This window comes from Ambystoma mexicanum, chromosome 1p (assembly GCF_040938575.1).
Source record: "Ambystoma mexicanum isolate Mex_15411 chromosome 1p, UKY_AmexF1_1, whole genome shotgun sequence".
Lineage (NCBI taxonomy): Eukaryota > Metazoa > Chordata > Amphibia > Caudata > Ambystomatidae > Ambystoma > Ambystoma mexicanum.
The window spans coordinates 617,642,464-617,668,825 of NC_090921.1; the positions used below are offsets into that span (position 1 = coordinate 617,642,464).

The 26,362-nt window shown below is 44.8% G+C and overlaps 1 protein-coding gene across 1 annotated transcript in view; it reads right to left on the reverse strand.

Annotated features, from left to right (window-relative positions):
* The window catches only part of TMPRSS9 (transmembrane serine protease 9), a 485,595-nt gene that overhangs the window by 250,823 nt on the left and 208,410 nt on the right, over positions 1-26,362 (reverse strand). The window contains exon 12 of the mRNA XM_069649605.1: positions 16,263-16,434. Coding sequence (XP_069505706.1) covers positions 16,263-16,434 — 172 coding nt within the window. The remainder of the gene's footprint in view (positions 1-16,262; positions 16,435-26,362) is intronic.

The window sequence follows — 26,362 nt, forward strand, 5'->3', positions numbered from 1 at the left end:
ATGACTATGGCCCTCATTCCGAGGTTGGTGCTAGTCATGGCGCTATTAGCGCTATTAGCGCCATGACTAGCACCAATACCGGTACCACCACCGACTTGGTGGTATGGAGACTTACCGGTCTATTCCGACCTTTGCGGGACCGGTAACTCCCCATTTGAAAAGCCATTCCCCATTCCCATTTGAGCCCCCATAGGGCTCAATGGAAAGGGGGAAGGCGTTAATAACGGTATCGCAATTGCAGTACCGTTATTGACCCCGGTATGCCTTTGCGGGTCCCATCCATAACACCTGGTAAAACCAGGCATTAAGGGAGGGACCCGCAAAGGGACCTCAGAATAGGACGCAAAGGGATTACCGGCACCGGTGTCACTGCCAGTGCCCGGTATCCCTTTGCGCCCAGGTCGTAATGACCCCCTATGTGTCTGCATTGTAACTTGTGTGTACCACCTTAGTCTATAAGAGTGCTCTTTTGCTCGGTGCAACACTTGTCTCATATTTTAGCATATTTGTTGCAGTCTTCTGTCTGGTAGCCAGAGATCGGCGCTCTTTCACAGCGCTGGTCGCTGTCCATTGTCTGCTTCGGCCGGATCATGTGTTCAGAGACCATGAATTCGAGCTGTGCAGCTCTGAATTGTGAGGAATTACTCGTATTTACTGCAGCTGGTGCCTTTGTAATCTAGGGAATGGAATGGCATCCGTATCTCGTGGCCTTGGCTGCAGGTCCTGTCTCACACATCCTGCTCTCTGTCCAGCCTGAATTCAGCTCAGCTCGGCTCTTGTTGAGAGGCCTGTGGCCTACTGTAATTTCCCTAAACCATTATAACACGGTTTCAACAATATCCATGCTAAACTACATTCTCCATTGGCTAGTCAATCATGGTTCTGTCAGGTCCATAGGTGCCCTGCAGTTCTATAGGGTTACTCGTATGTAAGCTTCTGCAATCTGTGCTCAGGATCTCTTGCTTCTTGCGGTTTCTGCGTTGCTGCATTTGGCTAGTGACAAAAATAATAAAAGCAATGACAGTATGTATGTGTGTCTGTCCTCTAACTATAGAACTGTATGCTCATGTTCTTCATGTATTCAAGTGGGTGGTTGTGTCCCGAAGTGCAGATGGCATGTGTACTTCATGTCTAACGGAGCTATGTCATGGTGTCTCTAACGACGTCAACATCATCTTGGTGCTTTTCATCGAAACTGTCAATTAAGGTGTATTTGGTTATGGAATGGGCCCCTCATCCATGCTGGGGGTAAATTCATACCGCACCTGGTTGAGGGCGAAATATAATGAGTGATTGTGGTGTTTCCTGGTCTTCTTCCGTGTCATGAATTTCATAGGAGGGGAAGAGGGGGCAGGCTTCCCCACCCCTCTTCAGGCTTGATAATGCTAGCTCAAAGAGATCTCAAGAAGATGTGTTTTGGGTGGGGAGGTGCAGGAGGTGGGTGAGAATGGCCATATGGATTAGCATGGCATTGGCAGTCAATGGATGGGTACCTAACAAAACACCACCTTCAAGCTTTGTGTCCCTCTTCCTCATACGCCATTTCTCACTAGCTGTACTCTAATACAATAGTTTTGGCTTATACCTAATAACCAAAACTAATAAAAGGAACACACTGTAAGATTGTCTGCAGTGTGGCAGCATGCTTCCTTCTTTCCATCTATCACCTGGTTGACCAGACATTGAAATGCCCCATTGGCATTCTTCGAAACAGAGTAATTAAAGCAAACTGTTAATGTCTCTCTGGTTGAGAAACTGCAGAGCTCTCATTCCTTTTCTCTGTTCTAGCTGACAATACCTGCTGGGGCGGTTGTAGGTATTCTGACCGCACTTGAAATTGTAAATTGGCTCTTCAGGTTGTGGTATAGGATAGGATTTTTCCCTGACTGAAATTGGGGCTTTATAAAATCCCAGATCAAACACCCAGAACGTAGGAGCAATAGTTAAATGCATTTTGGTAACAGAATCTCTCTGAAGGTACTATGCATGTCAGTCTTGACATCATGTTTGGCAATAAACTTGGGCATGAATTCACACTGGCTATAATCTCTCTTTTTGGAGACCAAAGATGTAATGCAGACCCCCCTGAGATAACCTGCCCTGTATGATAAACCCAGATACTGCAAAAGTTGGGGGGTCAAACATCCTTGCCCCCCACCCCCTCTAAAATTACATCTATGGCTGAGAGCTATTCCGGCATCTTGCTATATCCAAGATGGTGTCAGGAATATACTGTTCCCAAGAAAATGACCTCCTGCTTCCCTGTCTTAATGTTGTCTGCATGCAGGGAGCAACCTTTTCAAGTCCATCTTGCTCCTGGGTTGAGGGGGCTGCTAGCCCTCAAGCCACCTTCTCTAAATTCCCAGGGTTGCTGGATTAGTAATTATTCTTTTCCTTTTGAGGAACCTTGGAAATCCTGTCCTAGCCCACCATTAGCCTGCACCAAGAAGTGTGGCAGGCTCCCATCAACTCGAGATCCCTTTTGTGCTTAAATCTCAGTCCATCCCATCCTTTGTTTACAAATCTTCCAGTATTGGAAGTCAACTAGCTGCCATCTTGGTGCGTGCTAAGTACTCTACACTTTGTGCCGTCTTTTACTTTAGCAGCTTTATATTTTCCATAAAACGAGTCTATGTGTGAACAGAGAAGAAAGAACAGTTTGTGCATGCTGTCGCTATTCCCTTTTCTATATCAGACTGCAGATAATGTTCTTTGAAGCCAGTTAAGGAAAACTATGGCCCTCATTACAACCGAGGTGTTAAGGGGTTAACGGTGCCGTAAAAGGTGGCGCCGCCGTTAAACCCTTAACGCCTGATTCCGAGGTCCCTTTGCGGGTGGCACTTTAACGCCTGCTTTTAGCAGGTGTTAAAAAACCAACCCGCAAAGGGACCTTGGTGCTAAGTACGGTGCCGCAATTTGCGGCACCGTACTTAGCGCCTTCCCCATTCCCATTGAGCCCTATGGGGCAAAAATGGGAATGGGGAAGGGCCATGGCGGCATGGGGAATTACCGCCCCGCCAACCTCGGAATGGGGCGGTAATTCCCCATTCCGCCATGGCGGAGTCGGTAATTTACCGACATGGACCATGGTGCTATTAGCACCATGGTCCAACGCCTGGGTCGTAATGAGGGCCTATGTTTGATGATGAAGGGCTTGCCTGGAGTCTGAGGGTCCAGGCTAATGGCTGTCGAACGGAAAATCATATTATACCCTCTAGATCGTGTATATATATATATATATATATATTGGCCTAGGCCAAGTCGCTTTGCGAGGAAATCCGTGTTGCAAGGTCCTGACCTTAGATCTGTGTAAGCCGCCATTATAGGTTCATCTGCCATTTTATATTCTCTCTCTAAAGTCACCCTGTGTTCTAAGATGGTGAACAGTGTTGGTTTGAATGTAACATGGCCGTCTCGACCTCTGTGTACAAGTTAATATGTAAACTGCCTGCAGGCCAAATGTTAGGGTCATGTACTGAGACCTTGTCCTTCGTTGACCTGTGTATAAAGGATTACCTGTACCAACGAAGCTAATCCATGAACGCATATTATGCACAATACTGTTCGAGCATCCAATGTGAACACTTGTTTGACTATATTGTTTAAGATATATGTGAAAGATCAATGTGAAATCCAAAGACACACTGTTGCTATTGTAACTTGTTTGCAAATATGTTAAGGATAACCCCTAAATGTATAGATGCATAAATTAAGATGCAAACTCAGCACGAACCCTAGATTCGTGATGTATTAACTTGTAGGTGGGCTGGACATCATGTTTTGGACTGTATAAAAGGTGCGATTATTCTGATGTACAGCCCCACTCACTACGCACACCGAACAGGGCTGGTTCTCGATGTGTTGTACTCGGAGGGCCTGATAGCTATCTGTTGTTTTGTTCTTTGAAACTGTTCAGCATAGAATAAAGATCTCTGTATCTCTCTATGTAACCCGCGTTTGGTGTATTTCCTTTTGGGGTACTCAGCCTCGATATCTTGTTTTTGCTTTCACAGATGGCACCCGAATAGGGACCATCACAATTGATGCCAGCTCGTTGAAGGTTGACGCTGCTATCGGACCGGGATCGGACGGTGTTGAAAAAAGGGGCCCCTTTCTGAATGAGATGTGACACCTTAACAGCGCTGCATGGCCTGATCCCTGGACGGTGAGCACCCGGTCCGAGTCGGCATCTTGAAGAGGGTCCACATATCGAGGTGGGCAGATTTGCCGAAATCACCAAACACGAGGTAAAATTCATTAGAAAAAGAAAAATCCGATCGGACCTCCTTAGGCTTGATCAGGTGAGTCGTGACCCGATTCTTAAGTATCCTGATATATTGTTTTGGAGCATTGCACTTGCAAGTACAATTAATGACCAGGTAACACCAGTATTCTGACATGCCTGGGAAAGTGTTTGCCTGCTTTAGGGCATTATTCCACAGTGACAGACAATCTTTGGAATTTAGCTGTCCGGCGCCACCGGAGTGGTCGCCGGCTTGCACTATGTACTGTAAGCATGGCATTGGTAGTATAGTGTTTAATGATATTTGGCACAGACAGACTAGACATGCTTCTGAACTTCAGTGGCCAATCAATGGTAGTTTTCAGATCCCTCGCATAGAATACTTAGAATCCATACTATTAAAGGAAAAGGCTAGACCTGCAGCATTTGACGTATTACAACATTGGAAGAAAGAAGCTTTACAGCAGCTTAAGAGTAGAGAAAAACATGCGCGTCGTCATAAAACGAACGCCGAAAAAGCATTATTATATGACCAAGATAAACAGTCTGAGTCGACTAGGAATATGGATAGGGCTTTCTCACTTGGTATCCAGAAAATCTATCCTTCTAAAGACTTTCATGTTTCCGACGAACCTATCGACAAATTATTAAATGGACAAAGGCCTGGTGCCACTGTGCCACCTCTGTATGTTCCTCTTCCTGCTGTTATTCCTCCTCCTGCTCCTATAGTTCCTCTTATCGTTTCTCCTCCTCCAGTCATTGGTCCTCCTTTTGTTGCTGCTCCTCTGCCTGCTCTTCCACCTGCTCCTCCGCTCTTTCCTGTTGTACCAGTGATAACACCTCCGTTGAACATGTCTACTCTCCCTCTTCCAAGTTGTCCTGCACCGCTTGTTGTAGATCAGGGAGCGGGATTGAGGGTTGTTACTCGCAATACTGTACCTCCAGAGAAGAAACGTGACTTGATTGCATGGGCTAAGCATTGTATGGAGAGGGATGATCAAGCTAATGTTTTGCCACACTTTCTAATATGGACAATTTTCCTGAGAAAAATGTTTTTATTGAGGGATTAGGGATTCATTTGTGTGTAATGTGGGACAGATTAAAAAATACAGATCTCCCACAAGGGTTGAGGGATCTGAACACCTTAGCGTTCTCTAGAGATTCTGTGGAGAAAGTACAAGAGCATGTTGAGAGGGTATTTGAGAATAGAAAGGAGTTGGAAAGATTACGGGATGAAGATGAAGATAGTATGTATGTACAGAAGCAGTTCCTTCCTTGTCGTAAATTGATGTCTGAAGAAATGCGAATTTGCACAAAGGATGCGATAATATGGATCTCAGACTCTTCGATAACTCCAGTTGAAGTATATGACACGTATAGTCAGTATACGCCAGAAATGCAGAGGAAAGTGATACAGGTAATGGTAGAATACCTACAGGATGAGTGTGCAAAAAGAAAGATTAGTTGTCCCACAGAGTTATTAAGTATTTACAAGAGAGCTTTTTCACTTGACACTTCTTCGGCTGCTTTAGCACTTGATTTGGTTCTGTTGCTTAGTAAGCGTTTGGAGTTGCCTACTTCTCAGTTGCCTATGAGAGAGGTTCCTCTGACATTTGTCCCAAAGGTTGAGATCCCTGCTAATGTTGCAGCGGGTACAGCTGCTGTGGAAATACCTGCACATGATGTGTCTCAGTCGTTCACGTCCCGTTCTCAAGACAGGAAGTGAACACCATTAGACAATCAATTCCCGGCATTATGAAAAATCCGACAGGGTTCTATAAAGAAATAGAGTCTGTTTTGCAATCCTCCATATTCACTTTAAGTGATATTGATTTGTTATTTCCCGTACTCCTACCTGTGGATTTATGGAAACAGGTCAGGACTATAGATGACGTACCAGGGTTAGGAGATACACAGGATAACATAATTAGGCTCGATGGAGAAAGGCCAACTGGCGAAAGACTGCCTCAGGTGATGCTAACTTTGCCTGACAGAATAGTTGCGAAATTGAAAACTATGATCCCCGAAAAAATAATTATTTGGGACAAGCTTACCGCCTGTGTCCAAGTGAAGTCTGAGGGTGCTACCGAGTTCTTTAATCGGTTCGAACAAATATTCTCGGATTTCAGTGGACAACATTTAAGCACAGAGTCTGGGAAAAGATTATTTGTAGACAAATGTGTGCGTGGATTATTGCCAGACATCCAGTCGCAAATTATGTCTTCCGAGAGCGCTTGGCAAGCAAAGTCTCAATCAGAAGTACTGCACATGGCTCAGTACTATGAGAATCGTGTCAATAATGAAAAGGAAAGAGTTGAAAAGAGAAAAGGTGATTTGAAGACAAAAGTATTATTACAGCAAATTGTTGGGGCCCTAGAGGTCAGTATGTTCCACAAGGAAATGTGCCCTTGGGTCCTGCAAACATTAACCAGTGTGCCTATTGTAGGCAAGAGGGTCATTGGCGTGCACAATGCCCGGTCCTTCGACAGAGGTCAAATAATACATTTGGGAACATTGGTAGGCGACCCAGAGGTCACCCGGGTGTAGGGGGCCCTGGTAGAGGTCAGTTTTCACAAGATTCACAGCAACCTTTTTCACAGGATAATTAGGCACCAAGTGTGGATACTAGAAACATATTCGATCATCCTTCTGCCGCTTACTTTTCTGAAGAACTTCCTTTCAACGCTATTCTGTTTCGTTAGGATTGCCCGAAGCAGGGTTTCGAACCTATGCTTATTCCCGTTAATCAGAAAGGTCTCTACGTTGAAATGTTAGTGGGAAATAGGAAACATCTATTCTTGATAGATACAGGGGCACATAAGTGTTCCATTGATCATTCTCGGGTTCCAAACATTCCACTGTCAGGGCAAACCAATGTTTCTGTAGGGTTTTCTGGCACACCAGTTGTCTGTCCGGTTTCTTCGCCGGTACCTATTTCTTTGGGGCCGTTTGCAGACTATTGTCCATTCCTTTTGACTTCAAATTGTGGAGAGAATTTGCTGGGGTTGAATTTGTTGAAAGAATTGAATGCGGTCATTCATTGTTTCTCTGATGGAGTGCGTTTGACGATTTCGCCACAGCAACTTTCTGTCTCCCAATTCTTGACTAGACCTTTGCCACCAGAATTTAGTGCTGTTCCGGAGTCTTTATGGGCAGTTGATGACAATGATGTTGGTGTTTTACAAATTGAGCCTGTCAAGATTGTTTTGAAACATGAAGTGAAGCTGCCGCGCATTCCGCAGTATAAGATTTCAGCTGATGGTAAGCAAGCTTTGAAATGCATCGTCTCTCATTTTGTCCATCGAGGGGTGATTGAGGAAATTGCAGGTAGTTTATGTAATAGTCCGATTTTGCCCGTGTACAATAAAGGCGATAATGCAATTCCTTTTCGTTTCATAATTGATTTACGTGCCATCAATAAGATCGTCGCTCCACAATTTCCAATTGTGCCTGATCTGACAATGATACTGACTATGATTCCGGCCTCAGCTACTCATTTTAGTGTTGTGTATCTAAAGAATGCTTTCTTTAGTATTCCTATACAAAAGGACAGTAGATATTTGTTCGCGTTCACCTTAGGGGGACACTCCTTCACATTTACTTGTGCACCACAGGGTTACACGGAAAGCCCTAGCATCTACAGTAGGGCTTTGAAAGAACAACTCGATACCCTTGAATTGCCCTCTACTTGTACACTGCTTCAATATGTTGATGACTTGCTTTTAGCTGCCAGTTCAGAAAGCACTTGTAAGGAGGGCACTGTGTTGTTGCTCATTCACCTGGCTAAACATGGAAATAAAGCTTTGCTCAAGAAATTTCAACATTGTTGTCAGGAGGTCACCTATTTAGGCTATCTCCTGTCAAAGAAGGGGAGTAGATTGACGCCTGAACAGATAAAACTAATTTCTAGCATGCCTGTCCCAAATATGCAGAAAGAAGTTAGAGCCTTCATAGGAATGGCTTCTTACTGTAGCCAGTGGATCCCCAATTTCTTGTTAATGATTAAGCCGATGTTGGCTCTGACGAAGAAAGTCATTTCTTCACCATTGCCATGGAACATGGAGCACCAGCGTGCATTTGATTTGCTCAAGACTGCATTGTGCTCAGCACCGGTTTTGGGCACACCAAATTATGAAAAGGCCTTTGTGTTGTTTGTGCATGAATGTGATGGATGTGCTTTGGCTGTATTAACGCAGGAACATGGCGGGAAGAATAGGCCATGCGGTTACTTTTCTTCCGCCCTTGATCCTGTAGCATGCGCTTTGCCAAGATGTTTGTGAGCTGTCGCTGCTGCTGCTGCGTCTGTAAAAGAGAGAGAGGGAATGGTCCAAGGCCATGCTTTAACCCTGATGGTACCTCACTCTGTAGATGTTCTACTGAATAGAACTCAAACGCAACACCTCACTTCCGCACGGTTGACAAGATATGAATTGATCTTGTTTGCACCACACATACAAATTAAGAGGTGTTGTGTTCTTAATCCGGCTGAACTCTTACCTTTCCCACAAGGTACTGCTTGCAGTGACGTAGAGTCACATGACTGTCTTTACACTACCGAACAAGAGACAAAGGGGAGAATTCATCTAAAAGATACTCCTTTGAACAATCCGCAAGGGGAGCTGTTTTGCGATGTCTCCTGCTTCAAACTTCCGGATGGTACATCCACAGCTGCTTACGCAATCACTACGTTGAGCACGGTTGTGGAAACCAAGAGAATCACACATAACTCTGCGTAGGCCGCAGAGATTATAGCATTGACCCGAGCTTGCGAACTTTCCGAAGGGCTTACCGTGAATATATACACTGACAGTCAGTATGCCTTTGGGGTGTTCACAACTTTGGGAGACTTTGGTCAGAAAGAGGATTCTTAACTTCACATGGTACAAAGATCCAGCATGGCTCCTTGATAGTACGGCTACTCTCAGCGCTTGCACTCCCTGCTCAGTTAGCTATTTAAAATGCTCAGCGCATCAAATGATTGTAGATGATATAGGAAAAGGGAATGCTTTTGCTGACCAGATATCTAAACAGACTGCCACTGACCTCTCTTTAGACATATATACAACAAGGGAAGCCACAAATGCCTGTACTATGGATGAGAGTATCGATTCTGTGAGAGATATCCAAGCCAATGCCACATTGGAAGTGGGCTGAGGGCTTGGAGAAACTTGATGATGATGGGTGTTGGGTGGACAGAGTTTATGGAAAATGGTTACTTCCCGATGCGTACATCATGATGATGGTCGTCATGGCTCATGGCCCTACACATATATGTGCCCGCAAGATTACAAAAATGCTGGAAAATGTACGGGTGAATGATAAAATCTCTAAGGTAGCTGAACGTTTTGTCCAAAACTGCATGATCTGTTTACAGCATAATGTGGGAAAGGGAACATCAACTCCTAGGGGAAGTGTTGGCCCACCTTCTGTCCCCTTCGAGTTTATACACTTTGACTTTATTAAAATGGAACGATGTAATAACTTGAAATACGTGTTAATTGTCATTTGTGCTTTTAGCAAATGGGTTGAGGCTTTTCCTGTTAAAGACGCTACAGCCATGACTACTGCAAAAACAATGTTAAAGGAATATTTTCCTAGGTTCGGGCGACCAAGAGTCATCTGGTCATACAATGGTCCACATTTTATCGCTGCTGTAATAATGCAAATATGCGCGGGATTACAGTTAGATAAACGGTTCCATTCGGCCAGAGACGCTCAGAGTGCCGGACTAGTAGAAAGACACAACGGGATCATCAAAAACAAGCTCGCTAAGATGTGTGCCGGCACCAAATTAAAATGGCTGGATGCCTTACCGATTGCGTTGTTATCCATGCGTACGACCCCTCAAACTAAGACTGAGCTCTCTCCCTTTGAGGTGGTTATGGGGAGGCCTGCTAATATCTGGAACCTTCTGAAAAATCGTTCACTGCGAAATGTGGAAAATTGACTTCTTTCAGATTACTGTAGCCAGTTAACTAAAAACCTGTATTTGATTTATCACCAGGTGCGAGAGGCTTTACCTGTACGGTATGAGGGCCCCAGTCACAGCATACGGCCCGGTGACTGGGTTCTCGTTAAAGCATTTGAGCGATCGTTTTGCCTTGCACCTCAGTGGCGGGGACCCTTCCAAGTCCTGCTGGTCACGCAAACAGCGGTGTGGGTGTCGGGCAGAAAAAATTGGATCCACGCGACCCACACCAAGAAGATTCCACACCCAGTGCCATACGATACAGAAGAAACAGAACCCCTCATCAGTACTGCAATCAACAATCCCGAAGCAGAAAACAGCATCTAGAGTGTGTCGGAGACTCTCACTGAGCCCGTGATGCCTGGGGAAACAGCCATTTTGCCTCCACACTCTCCAATAGTTTTGTCTCCGGAAGCTGTTGTTCTGGATCTTATTTCCTCTCTTGTTCTTGATACGTCGCTTCCAACGGGAAGTGACGACACGTTGTTCTCAGATCACTCAGTACCAGGAAGCATGAGGTACGATCTGCGACCTAGGAAATAGACCTACTGCACGGTTCAGCTGTGGGATCAAGGAAAATCATCAAGGGCTTGCCTTTTTGGCCCGATCTATTGTTTATACAGGGATTCTGTTGGCTAGGGTTTGTGGAAGGACTAAGAAGACGCTCGGCCCGGAGGTCGCCAGCAAAAAAAACATTGGCGTGTTCGTTTGAAGATTACAATGCCTGCCACCGCTACTGCTCGTACAGAACTGATAAGTGAATGTGTGACCAGCTGCTAAAAAGGACAGTCCGCAAAATGGGCCCCGAAAACGTATTGCTGTTTGTTGATAATGTTAATTGGTTTTATAATGGTCATTGTTTTAGACTTCTGGTATCTAGAAGAAGTACATCCGTTAGAAAAATTGTTACCGACTGAAAATGTACCTACTGTTTGTACTCCTTTTGTGCATCTGCACACTCTATCTCCTAGGGATTCTCAGCATAGACAGAGATATTACAATAATATGCTATTACTCATCATGAATGCTACACATGCCATCTTTAATAAGTCGACTGTTGGGTTTACTCGCATTTACCACAACATGGGGATAAGGGGCTAGGGTGGTATAGTCATCCTTTACCTTTGACAACTGCATGTTATGCTTCTCTTAGAGCACTGTTCTTTGGTCACTGGAACAATAGCATCTCAGGGAACTTTGATGGGACTAATTTGAATCAGTTTGAGAAGCGTGTTTTGACTCCCTTAGGATGCTCGCTTTTTGCAAATAGGAGTAAGCTCAACATTGCTTCTATTAGGCCTTCTGATAGACTGTCTCGTCCTTTCCAATCTTTGATTTCTTTTAAAATGGCTCCTATAGGCAATAGGGATGCCACGCCTCCTTCTTACACTGTTAACCATAGCCCCGATTCAGTTTCTTTCTGCATACAGATGAATGGTACTCAGTCGATGGGTGATTTTAAAGGTTGCGCCAACGTTGCGAATTTGACTGGGGAAGATAGACCTCTGTATGTAGGCGAACCTGTCTACTTCGTTTGCGGTAATGTAGCATTTCCATGGTTACCCAGGGATTGGCAGGGAACTTGTTATTTAGGGATCCTGTTACCCAGGGTATTCATAGCCAGTACATTAGAGGTTTCAAAGGCTCGTCCACGACGGGACGAGAATGGTGACACTCCAGCACAAGTTCTGGGGGACGTAGCAAAATCTTTTGTGCCATTCTGGGGACAAATAATGAACTCTGAGGATATCAGGAGACTAGTGAGAGTACTGGAGAGAACCATCAACCAGCCCACTGACATACTCTATAATATGACTCTAGAACAGAAAGCAATACGGTTAGTAGATCTTCAGATCCGGATGGCATTAAATGTCATCCTAGCTGAACGTGGAGGGGTATGTAAATTAGTGGGGACCGCTTGCTGTGTTTTCGTGCCGGATTCCTCCCTAACTATCTTCAAGGCAATACAGAATCTGCACGTCCTAAGTTCAGAAGTGCATGTTCCCGAGTGAAACTGGGATCTTAGCGCTTGGTTTTGGGACTTCTTGCGATATTGGGGTTGGAAAGTGCTTTCGGTCTTACTGATCATTTTGGGAATTCTGCTGTTCCTTTGTTGCTGTATACAGTGTCTTCCAGGTATATGTTCGATGCTAGGGGGATGTTGCGCACAGGCAATGGGTACGTTAGGACGCAAGGTATATGCACCAGACATGAACTCCAATGAATATGTGCTGAAAGAAATTCTGGTAACCGATCTAATGGCGATTGATATCTCCGATGGTGATTCATTGTGTATGGACATTGAGACGTGGAATTGTTCGTAACATGATTAGAATTAGTTTAGCGCTTGGCATAGGCCAAAAGGAGGGTTTGTCGAACGGGAAATCATATTATACCCTCTAGTTCGTATATATATATATATATTGGCCTCGGCCAAGTCGCTTTGCGAGGAAATCCGCGTCGCAAGGTTCTGACCTTAGATCTGTGTAAGCCGCCATTTTGTGTCATCCGCCATTTTAGATTCTCTCTCTAAAGTCACCCTGTGTTCTAAGATGGTGGACAGTGTCGTTTTGAATGTAACATGGCCGTCTCGATCTCTGTGTACAAGTTAATATGTAAACTGCCTGCAGGCCAAATTTTAGGGTCATGTACTGAGACCTTGTCCTTCGTTGACCTGTGTATAAAGGATTACCTGTACCAATGAAGCTAATCCATGAACGTATATTATGCACAATACTGTTCGAGCATCCAATGTGAACACTTGTTTGACTATAATGTTTAAGATATATGTGAAAGATCAATGTGAAATCCAAAGACACACTGTTGCTATTGTAACTTGTTTGCAAATATGTTAAGGATAACCCCTAAATGTATAGATGCATAAGTTAAGATGCAAACTCAGCACAAACCCTATACCTGTGATGTATTAACTTGTAGGTGGGCTGGACATCATGTTTTGGACTGTATAAAAGGTGCGATTATTCTGATGTACAGCCCCACTCACTACGCACACCGTACAGGGCTGGTTCTCGCTGTGTCGTACTCGGAGGGCCTGATAGCTATCTGTTGTTTTGTTCTTTGAAACTGTTCAGTATAGAATAAAGATCTCTGTATCTTTCTTTGTAACCCGCGTTTGGTGTATTTCCTTTTGGGGTACTCAGCCTCGATATCTTGTTTTTGCTTTCACATGGCTAATATTCCAGTGCAGCTGGGTAGCAGGTCATAGCACAATACAGACATGCCTGCTCTGATAGATCACATCAACATTTAATTGCTTCCCCAGCAGGCTCCACTCATCGCTTGTCACTCATGTGGGCAGGCTTCTGTTATCTGTTGCTGGGCTTTAACCACAAATAAATTAGCACAGAGGGTTCATCTCTACCACAGAAAACTATGTGTAACCAAAGGTTCACAGGATTCAATCCTCAGAAATCCATCCTTCTAGGAGCACCAAGAGTTGGGTAGTAACAGCAACTATTAATGAAGCAGAAATGTGCAAATCAATGTGGCTGTGTACGTGCTAAATATTATATTATGAGTCTAATTGACAGAGAGGTCTACTGGAAATCTGTTTCAGTAAAGCCTTCGTGTGTATTTAGAGTGCAAACTTGATTCTGTCAAGGTCTTCTTTGAAGTCATTGGCCCATGTTTATTTAAGCGTCCATTCGTCACATGTTTTTGGCTTGTGGCCAATCTAATCCAACAGTCGATTTGATGAAAATAAGAGTTTGACTTCTTCAAGCTGACCCTCCATTGGCTCTGTGATTAGGCGCATAACTAGTGGTGAGTGTTAGTGGTGAAAGAGAAGGATGTTTGTTGGTGCCTGTCTTGTCTGTCCTGCTCCACCCTCGTGCGAGATACAATGCTGGCGTTCAGTGCACAAGAGCAGCTCACAACATGATGGGTGGTGTAAAGGAGTGTTGCAGGTGTATGTCAGTTGTGGCTAAACTGTGTATGTGTGAGGGTGGCCGCTGAGTGTCTCCTGTGGCGCATTATTGTTAAGAGTAAAAGGAGCCTTTCAGCAAGTAACTGGAGGAAAGATCTTTTCACACGCTGGGCCTGATTGGTCATCTGTGTGTGATAGCTCAATTTATTTGCCATTGTTCCTCTATTGCAAAGAACGTGGGACACAAAACCCTATGGCTGTATTTCAGATCCTGTCAAAGGAAGGCATCTTTTTTAAAAATTTTATTTGATAAATACACCCACTTCATGTTGATTGTACTGTTTTTTGTTATGAGAAGGTTGAACAACATTGCACGTGAACGCGGGCCCATTTCCCAAAGATCACCACATCTGCCCCTGTCAGAGATATTCTCACGATTGGGATATGGAAAGCTGCCCAGCGGTCATCAGTGCGTTGGCAGAGAAGGGCACTGAGGCTTTTCCTTCGAGAATCACCCCCCCCATGCCGAAACCTGTATGGGTGGGGGATTACAAGGTGGGGAAATATAGTGACGCAGATTAACCAGTCGCTTGCCTATGTTTATAGTAGTAAGATATTTGTGTGCCTTTAAAGCATCCTTGCTCTCCACATCCTCCCCTAGCATCTGTGAGATACCCCTCATTTACACATTAGCTCTCAATTCAAAAACAAAGGGAGGGGCAGAGTGCCACATAGAAATACACCGCGTGCTTATCTGGTGTCATGGCGGCACCATCTTGCTAACATAAAGTAGTAACATAAATATGCCAAACGCCTGGGTGAGCTAAAACACAAGTAAATATATGTTCCTTGCTGCATAACCTCTAGCTAAATATTGGAACATCAATTTATTAGTGTACTAGTGTAGAAGCCCTTGTACAAGGGCCAAAGCGCAGGTTTACATTAACACAGTAGGACCACTATATATCCTAATGCAACAACTCCCTCTAGTGGTGACAACAGGCGAAGCTATGCAAATCAGCATTGTTTCTATATATCCTAAGGCAACAGCGTCCTCTAGCTGTGACAAACAGGCTAAGGTATGCGAATGAAAACATGCAGGGACAAACATACATCTGGCCTTTTACTATATTGTTTGATTGTATTTTTTCATGAGTACGTGCACACTGAGAAACAGTACAGATCATCCTAGAGGTCCTTTTTTTAAATAAAAGAGATTCCCTCAAGGTTATTGAAATGCAATACAGCTTGTGAAGCCAACCGTGAAATGATACCAGTCAAGGAGGCTACCAAACCTCTGGCTTCATCCGTGATGCCACTTATGACAAAAGGAGGCGGGGGTGCAGAGTACCTGGGTAGGGGAATCAATGTATTAGCGACGGAAAGCAGGAGAGGGGCGAGATAGAGGAGTTTGAAAGTTAACGTGGAGTAGTCCAGTAGATGGTATGGGGGGGCAGAGGGAAGACATACGGACTGGAGAGGGGCAGGGAAGAGATTATGTAGAGAAAGGCATGAGGTGGAGCCCTGTCTCAGCCATTATTGTTTAGCGCTATGATGCCCATCTAGGGTGTGTAGCCACTCGCTATAAAACCCTCAGCCTATGCTACCCTATCTGAATGCAGAATGCAAATAGCATTTAAATTCAGTAGAACGCCTCACATACAAGCCTTTTATTTGATGTCATGTCTTCTACATTTTTCTAATGCATTACACGTTTTTGCAGAGCAATATTTTTAGGTTGCACCAGGGTTTCTTGTTGGCTCCCCTTGGTGCCCGACACTCTCTTTGACTTATATACACAAGTACATTTAGCTTATCCAAATTTCCTCCTGAAAGCATTGACATGCTGGCTGTGAAAGGGTTACATGGTATGATATGCACCTGTTGTGTGGACAGCATGACTTCCTAGCTTTTTCGAAGTGGTCTACATTTACACCGTGAGCCGTCTACATTTACACCGTGAGCCACTTGCTTACTTCTACCATTCAAACGAGCACTGTGAGAGTTGGAGCTAAAGGTTGCATTCCAATGGCCATGGACCCTAACATCAAAGTTCCGAAAACCCACTCTTTCTATCCTGAATCTTGTTTTGGTCTCAGAGAACCTCATAGCTCCATGGCTTCAAAAGAATTGATTGCACAAAGCTCAAGAAGTGTCGGTCTTACTGATTGAAGCAGTGAGCTGCAGAGACTATCCAGCGGGCACCGATGATTGCCGCCCCGCAGAAGTGCCGATTGCCATCCTTCAGGCTTACTTGCCACGGAACTTCCCCTCTCGATGCATCAAAGCCGCCTACGATCTTGTTTGGTTTCGAGAGGCCCGGACGTCCTCCGCATTCTACAAGGATACAAACACATTCAGTTGGCCATCAGCAGCACCGCCATACTCTGGAAGCTAGAGTGTGCGTGACAGATTTCCTGGTTTTGCAGATGTCATGACAAGGAAGGATTAAGCACCGTTTTTAGAATTTACAAACCTTTTCAGATATGTTCCTACACTTGGTTAGCTCCAATGTTGGATCCAGCCCTCATTCTGTTGTAATCTACATGCATCGAGATTACCGTATTACTGTATGTGTTGCACGTAAGGGTAAGCACAGAAATATAGCCAATAGTAAAATTCAGTCCAGATTTCAAAACGTCCACAATAACATGTATGACAAACGTTAACAAGCATGGAAAGTAGAGAACATTTGCATATCTGTTGGTCCTTCTGAATACAATGTCTATCAACATAGCCCTGTAGGAGGTCCGCCCTTTTTGGTACAAGCAGTCAACCTGTGGAACACTATACCAGTGGACTTGGACTTGTGACCAATTTTAGCGTTTTTAGACTCGGGTGGAAAAGACAGATTTATACTTACCGAACTCAAGCTCAATACTTCACTCACAACTTTAGCACCATAGACCTCTTCACTGGCACCTGTGAGCTTTATAAGCTTACATTAGCATAACATGTCATAGGATCGCTGGATTTTATTTGAGGTCAGCTATAATTGCTGAAGTAAAGACATATGCTTAGATGCCTTTTATAGTAGTGATCCTCAGGCCATGTAACACCCTAAAGCCAGACCTGATAAAGTCCCATCCCCTCAGGAATCACCTGAAATGCAATCTGGTCAAGCAAGCCTATGACGGCCATCTTTAACAAGCAGGATACAGGTGACCATGTAATGCCGGGTAGAGGCCTCCCAGCGGCATCCTAGCTATTCTCTAAACTTCCGTGACAGAAGGGATATAGGCTGCCTCTACCTCCTTCAATAAATCTCCTCTCTCTATTGTCACACAGAAGGCTGATCGGGAGGATGTGTACCAGTGATGGACAGCCTGCTGTCCTGCAGAGGTCTTGCCTTATGTCTCCCATGATCCTTCACTAATGTATTAATGTATTTTAAAAAGACACTTTTATTTATTGAGCACTTGGTGTTTCGGAGTACATTACAAGATAAAGCAGCAATAAAGGGAGCAGCAATGTATGAAAACTAAAGAAAAAGTATAATGTGGAAAAATACATTACATCTGATTTTCAGAAACAGTAATTATGGGAACCCCATACTTTGGACCTGATCATCTCTTGCCAGGGTGGGCAAGTAATTCCAAAAGGCCGACCATGTACTTGGGGTGACAGCCTCACAGGAGCAGAATGATACACAGTTCCTCCATTTGCCCATACCATACTGGACATTCACGTATACTGTGTGCGGGGGGGAGGGGGAGGTCGTAGACTTATCCCAGATTGATAAATCACCGATCTATGATAGACATTGTACACGTAACACCCAACATGCATTAACGTGGATTTGCTAACACTTGAAGACCAGAGATTTCTGATAGGATACCACATACCTCTCCCAGGAGGATCCCAATATTCAACATGACCATTGCATATGCATACGATATGCTCTGGGTGCCTGACACCTGTGGTGCACACCCTCCTTCTCTGGGTTTAAGAGTGTAAAACTGGCTGGTGAACAGTGTAAACGATTGAGGACCTTAAAGTGAATGAGTTGAAATCTAGAGCTAAAGGACACCTCCTTCGTAGGTTTACACACGCTAGACCACTGCACATCCGTGAACTCTGTCTGGAGATCCCGACTTTACTTAAGCCTGACAGCAGATGCATTAACCTATAAAGGGTCGATATCCCTCTCTTTGTCCAGGCAGACTTGATTATTTACTGTGATGAATCTAGTGATTGGTATGCCCAGACGTGGGTCCTGTGCCTGCTACTCCTCACTGATGAGCCCCAACAAGAGTGAAACATGTTTGGGGATGCTTGTGGTCTCGTGCAGAAGGGATGTGACCTAGCAGTTCGGGCTGGACTGCCCCATTTGGGGTTGGGCCAAGCCTGATGTGCATATGGTCTTTTCCTTTCTGTAATGGCTTAGCAGGCGAAGAACGGTGGTCTGGAGGGTTGCCCAGAGCATTGCCAGTGGTTAAGATTAATTCTAAACCTTCCAGCCATCACCTCTTTGTTTTTGCTTTGTCACCCCGAGTGGGACGGGTATGCCCAGACGTGGGTCCCGTGCCTGCTGGGCCTAGAGACCCAAGCTACTCCTCACTGATGAGCCCCAACAAGGGCGAAACATGTTTGGGGATGCTTGTGGTCTCGTGCAGAAGGGTGGTGACCTAGCAGTTCGGGCTGGACTGCCCCTTTTGGGGTGGGGCCAAGCCTGATTTGCATATGGTCTTTCCCCTTCTGTGATGGCTTGACAGGCGAAGAACGGTGGTCTGGAGGGTTGCCCAGAGCATTGCCAGTGATTTAGATTAATTCTAAACCTTCCAGCCATCACCTCTTTGTTTTTGCGGGTGAATCTAGTGATGTCATCACTTCCTCTCCGGGGAAACGCTCCTCCCATATGACCAGGCAAAGGTAGCCGCTGCCTGATCCTGACCCTAGGGGTGTCTATCTGAGAGAGGACCATATGGGTGGAGACAACCCCCATGAGAGGGAGGTGGGTCCACTAGCTGGAACATGGAATCCCCCTTTCCACTCTGGGTATGACACAAACCCCTTAAATTCCAAATCCAGTGTGCAGAGTCGGACTGGGGCATAGAATTGTCTTGGGCAAAATGAAAAAGTGGGCCACAGTTGCAAATGGCAATTCATTCATCTTGTAACAGACTGTTTGAATAGCACCCAAGGGGGAGTTTTGTCACAAAATGAAATACAAATTGTGAAATGTAAAGAATATTTATTCAGCAGCATTGGTACAAACTAATAGCCACATCGTAAAGTAACTAATCCAAGTAGTGTTTCTTTTTCAGGCATTGCCCCATTGCCCTATTGGCCAGTCCGAGCCTGCCTGTATGGCTTATTGTAAAATAGAACTAAAACATCCAATTTGTACTGACAACAAGACTCTTTCACACCTTTATAGTAAAAGGACTGAGAAGAGGAAGAGCACTAGAGCAATGCAGAGCACTGAAGCCACAGAACCAAAGAGCTTCTCTAGTTGTTGGATGGATCCGATAGGTGCTGGTATGTTTGAAAATATCAAGTGGCAGGAAACATGGAGAACCACTACTCTCGATGCGGGTCGATAAACAGAGAGGACGCAAGTTGCAGCGGTGAGCAAGAGAGCTCCTACAGGCGCCGTCATGAGAGGCTCGGCAGCCACAGTTTTGCTGCGTACTGACCGAGAGCAGAGGAAGCTGCGGAATGAAGGCTGATGCATTCCGGGTACCAGAGAGCCGACAAGACGCCAGCAAGTGGATGAAGCAAGCTACTGGGAGTATTGCAGACCGTAGAGAACGTTGAAGCAGCCAGGAGAGACCGGTGAGCCTAGAGAGGGGTGTTGGGATGCCAGGGTGCTTCAGAGTGTATATTTCCCACCGTTAAAGGACAATTACCTGAACTGGGGGAACCTGAGCAAGAGAGCTGGGATGCCAAGGCAATTGTTGAATGAAGCAAGTGAAAGAGGGTCAAAGACCCAATATTGAAAGAAGATATATAAAAGCGTGGAACTGTTACAAAGTTAGAAGACCCTGGCAGAAGAGTACACCAGGCAACCTAATTATGTTAAGAAAAGTGTTTTGGATGCAAAGGAGCAGAGTGTGCCAGGCAGAAAGAAGAGGGTCTGGGACTCGCTCTCACGCTGGTCAAGAATCTGCATGTAAACTGAGGAAATCAAAAGAAGGGGGTCAGCCTCTTGAGTGTATGAAATCCAGGGGAAGGGAATCATTCCCCCCTGGACTTGGAACTTGCGTATTGTGACCAAAGAGCCAAGAAAAGAGAACTAAGTTCTTGGCATTGTGAATTGTGAAAGTGAGAAAGAGATTGAGGGAAGAAACATGCCACTGTGAAACTGTGAATTGGGAAGAGCCTGAGAAACTTAGGGGAAAGGAAGCATCTCCTGAGGATTGTGGAACTTAGAATATTTATTTCTTTTTGCACCGTTTTGGAACTTTATGTTAGAACTCTGTAAAAGAGCTGTGGATGGCCAGTTGAAAGACTATATCCCTTTTCACTTTATCTTGAGTTTAGTGTCTAAGGGTCAGGGTAGGAGAATGGAGAACTTTACTTTGGGCATTCTGACACAGACATCCTTTAGTTTTGTTGAGACAGGTAAACCCCTCTTAGAGAAAGGGCAAGATAGGATTTCCTTCAACCCTTTTTTTATTTTAATAAAAGTCTTTACCAACTACCACAATGCCCTTGTGTCCGAGTCTTCCTCCTGATTCATTACAGTATGTTAGGCATGCGTAGGATGGGGTCACATCTGGGAAAGAGGGCCAGTGGTCCCGAAAGGCTGTCTGCATGTTGTGGCAATACAGTAGTTGCAGCGGACCCCCTCCAATATAGCCCTTGCTCTATCCCAGTCTATGAAGCGCCCCTCCACAAACATGTCACCCAACATGTAGAAATGGGCTGCTTGCCAGGTTTTGCATATCTTGTTGCCCATGGTAGGATTCAGAGCAGGGTTATGCCACATGGGCATATTCCTATTCTATGGGGTGGTGATCCCAAACACTGGGTCCTGAGGGTTGTCTGGTTTATAGCATTTGCCTAGTATTATGGTTTTCAGCTAACCACTGCTCGTCAAGTCCCTCTCTAAACTAACACCACCGCGCACAGCAGGACACACACAGTTAGACCATTTCCTTGTTATGAGTACACGCTCCGCTGGAGACTCAGCCCATAGTAAATACTTTTGGAGACCAGAGGACATGATAATCATTAACCTCTGTTCTTAGGTTTCATCATCTCAGTGCATTTTCTATTATTCCCGACATGGTCATAGAAACTGCTGGTCAACCATTTTACTTCCCCTTGGGAAAGGACATTAAAAGGAGGGAACAGATGTGTGGTATTAGGTTCCATCATTTGTTTCCTAATGTGACACAGCCACAGAACCTTTACACCGATGTCTTTGGCAATAAAAAAAATGTCAGCTCTTGGGTTAGAGCTGCTTTCTCATTGGCCCTCAACCTGAGCCAATGAAGAACAGGCTGCAAAGAGATCACACCACTAATCAGTTTGCAGCCCAATTGTAGGTGTACACCAAAATTCAGAGATGCGGGTGGCAGACCCAGAATTTTCTTTAATAAGAATTATTCTCCACTACTTGCATGGAGTTGACATTGGTGTATCCCTGCAACTCCATCACAAATTTGGCGACTGAGGCCGCTTTACCATTACAGTTTTAGCAGCAGATCAATTGGTTTGAATCTGAACATAACCATAGACCTGATGACTCCTCCCATTGCCTGCTTAAATCGGGTGGCATGTTTGCTCATATGGGGGGTAGGGCAAACATTAGAAGGGAACTTGACCTCCAGATGGTCAAAGCTATTGACTCTGGGATCACAGCACTTTTACAATACATTGCCCTAAGTTTCACAATACGCCTCCCCCTGCAGCTGGCCATCACAGTTGACTTTTCAGCATTAACCACCAGGTGCAAGCTGTCCATAAAGCAAACATAATCAGAAATAAGCCTCTGTAATGCTCTAGGGGTATGCACCATCAGAACAGTGTAATCCACTTACATAAGACCGGAAGGGACCGGCCACCCATCCTGGGAACATCGGGCAAAGGTCTCAGTAAATAATCATAGTCCATTAATATACAAGCAGAATAGAAGTGGGCAAGTAAACACAGCCCTGGTGCATCCTAACTCCACTGCAAAGGAAGCTGGACATCTCCCATTTGGATCGTTCCTAACACAGGCCTGTGTCGAGTCGTGCAGTCTGGCCAGGAGACTGACCAAAGCTGGGGGAAAATTCATGTATCCAAGCATGTTCCATAACCTGGCACAGTTGACCTTGTCAAAAGCCCTGCTGAGATCCATGAATTCCAAATAAATTGGCACCTCCTTTATGTAGATAGAATGAGAAATCACAATATAAAGATTCAGGGACTGCTCAGCCATACCCAGAACTGGACGGAATCCCAACTGCACCGGTGAGCGAACCCCACTACCCACCACCCACTCCTCTAGCCTTGCTAAAATAGCTCAACAAGGAATTTTGAAAAGAAAATCCAGTTAAAGAAATAGGCCTATATGAGGCCAGAGCTTCCTGCGAACCCTTTTTATATAGTGTCTGGATAATGGCATGAGACCGAGATACAGGTACCGCACCCCCAGCACAGAATGCATTCAAACCCTGGGTCAATACCGGGGTCCAAAGATCAGCCGAAACATTGTCAGATCCGGGTGCCCCATTAGAGTGCTGACAACCACTGGCTTTGATAATTTTATCCACAGTTAAAACAATCCTTATGTCATTTACCCCCTCTACCAGATTACCCAAATTGCCTTGGGGAGCAGGCCTGCAATGCACTAACCCTTAGGGTACACTATAGAAAGATGAGAAGTGGTCCACTCAAGCCTTGTCCAACACATTCGAGATCAGGACTTTCTGATTAGATTTATAGAATGGGCCATAGTTTGCAATTTCCCAAAAGACTTTTGCGTCGTTGTCATCAGAAGCTCTAACCAATGTGGCCTATGCCTCATTTTCTATGACCCTTTTCCTTCTAGCCAAAACCTTTTTATAAAGGGACCTTGCACAGATAATAGAATTTTTAGAGGACAAAGGACTTCTCAATACTGAAAGTAGATGGTACTTAGTTCTGTTACATTCAGAGTCGAAGCATCCAACTTTCAATGGACCCATACTTGTACCCACTGAACGAGAGAACACATATTAGACAACAACGACCCAAACTCTCTTGATATAAGATTCGGTTCCATAATCCCAGACAACAGGATCTCCAATTCGTGTTGACTGGATTGAAGGCCTTTCTCAGTAATCCCTCCTTCCTATCATAGTTCCACTAAAGCCTAAGTCTGGGGGTGTTCAAAGACCCCTCCAGCAAATAGGCCTGCCCAAGGGGAGCATCCTTGTGTGCCAATCCCATTTCCACCTGAATAGGAAAATGGTCACTACAGATATTATCCACCACTTTGAACCCTGTCAGTTCACCCCAGAATTTGACTGGCACACAAAAATAGTTAATGGTGGAACTACCCAGTGCAGAACAAAAAGTCAACCTGCCTGGGATATCAGCACCAAAATGACCATTAACAGTTTGAATCCCCCAGTCATGTACGTAATGCCATAACCTCTGCCCTTCTGCACATAGTCTAGGATTCATTATAAGTGGAAGCGGGATCCCTGCCACCACATCCTACATATCATCATACAGCATGTTATCCAGCCCTACTCCCAACTTCGCATTAAAATATCCCCCAAGCACTAAACACTGGTTTTTCAAGGTTGTCTGGGGGATAAAATCCTCCAACACTGATGCAAGGAGACATGTAGACAATTCTTCTCGTATTGACTATGCAGGCTGTTATAAAAATTGACAACCAGTATATCATACATACCACGTCTAGTAATTATAACCACCAGAACAAAAGAAGGTAGGGATTTCATCACAACCAAATTGCTCTCCAAATTGGATTTGAGCAGAGTGCACAAGCCTCCATAGTCCCACCCCTTCTTATCTCTTTGGGCCAACTCCACATACAAAACGAAACCATCCACAATGATTTCATTCTGGGACCACGTCTCCTGTAGGAGAATAACGTCTGTTGCTTCAAATAGTAACTTGGTCTCCAAGCCTGCTAACCTTGTTTGGATTACTGCCACATTCCATGGCAGAAGAGACATTGGTTCGGCATATGTTGGTATATTAGAGAGACCATGAGAAATACTTGTGGTGGCATCAGAGGTATGGCAGGCACGCGGGCCTGGCTGCAAAAGTCATTCAATGTCATCCATTTCACCAAAACAGTTAAACTGGTTCGGGAGAGTGCTAGGTCATGCTCTTTGGCCACTCTGTCCCTGGGACCTCTCTCCGTGACCCCAGGGCCCAGAGGAGCCTGAGCAACTGCAGGAATGGCAATCGGGTAAACCACAGTCAACCGTGTGGATTGTGTCAAATTAGGCCATTCTACTACAGCAATGCCCCCCCCCCCCTCCACCATGTGGGTAGATATAGTTCAGTGCCACCATCCGTGCACAGCGCATAGCACCAGGAAGACCTAAGTTGGAGGCTATCACATAATTAGTCACACCAGGGTGCTTAAAGGTTACCATCACACAATCCCTGTCAATAGATTTGCTTGGTAAACCCACCCACTAGACTTTGCGAGCCATTAAGATTAGGTGTGGATCAATAGGTCTGCCTTGAATATTAGAATGAATCCACTGAGTTGACTTAATGATCAAAGCACTACAATCCTCCCTCATCCCGACCTCCAATTTTGGCACGTTCAAAATCATCCCACCAAGGGCAGTGCATTGAGAGGCAACTAGTTGTAGCCATATGCATTGGTATCTTCCTAGGTGACACTTGATCTACTCTCGGAGACAGCAAGGGTTTTGGTGGCAAGGATGACACATAATAACATCTCTGAATTGCTCGACTAAGATGGGCATCCAGCCTTAAATCTTACTTAAGTAAAATATGATGGTTTTTTCAGATTTTCATCAGCATAGAACTGGAAATACTTCAAGAGAAACCTGACCAGGTAGGCTGTGGGCTCAAATAGACATTGGGAAGTCACGGTGGCAGTGGAAATCCCTTCTTAAACCAATCTCTTTTGGGGATGGGCTTGTACGTGAATTGGCTAATAACTACTTTTGCAACTCTGTCATTAAGGATAGGAGAGAATGGATTAAACCCAACCTAGCCAGAGATTTGCACGCAGTGGTGATTTTGGTGAAGTGGGATCTCGAGGATAAGTGTATCATATACCACTGATTGGTCGAACAGGACCAGAGTGAGTAGGCTGTTAATGGTTTAGATATGAGTATCACGCCTATTAAGTTAAGGAGTGTCATTTCTATTCTGGAATTTGGATTTCCAGTGGTCATTCTGTGGCAGGGCATTGGATTCAGTGCGTCCATTCAGTTGCATTGTGACCATTTCCTACAGGATCTTGGCCTTGAAGGGCAGGTAAGAAAATGGGTGGAACATTTCCAGGACATTGTTGTCCGAAGTGTACTCTTTAAGGTGGGAAATAATCAAAACATTTTTAGGGTTTGAGGGCACCATTCCTGTGCTGATAACAGCATTGCACAGACTGACCATGGTTGGCCCCAACATGTCCCTGGTTGGGTTTTAGGAAGCACACTAAGCATGAACCCACCTAGGTGGATGTGACCTTTATGTCGTTCGCAGTCTTGATGTTATGTTAGTGAATGTGGAAAGGGAGACTCTTGTTCTAAGGTATTCAGGGGTTATAATTGCAGTTGGCCATTGCCAGTCAGTCCTGCGCTTCATGTTATGTTGTGCTGTCTCTTTGTTTTTTGTGTGAAGAAGGTCACTCTTTCATCTGTTTTTTTATTTGGCTCGGAGCAACATGGCGTGTACGTTGTGATGCTTGTGTAAGTTCGATGAAGATCTTGAACACTTCTGAAGTAATGTTGGATGCAAGAGTGATGTTGCTGTAGTGGTGTACTTTCATTGTCGGGAAAACATAAATTTCGTAACCTGGATTCTTCAAGCCAGTTTGACATTCTCTGAGTCTGTTTAGTGCAAGATAAGCTTGAGTTTTATCTTGTCCCTCTTGAGGCCTTCAAAGGTCTTATAATTTTGATTCTTGCACAGTGTTTGGTTTTGTGGACAGTTTGTGTAAGTGATGTCAAAGCCCCTTACTACTATCCAGTGCATTATGAGTAGCCACAAATCAGGGCATGTGGAAGACCTTATAGAGGTTTAAAGGTCAATGTAAACTCCTGATGGTGATTTTCCTCATCTTTCTGAACTGAATGAGTGGAGCGTTTTACTTCTTAAAGTGCATAGA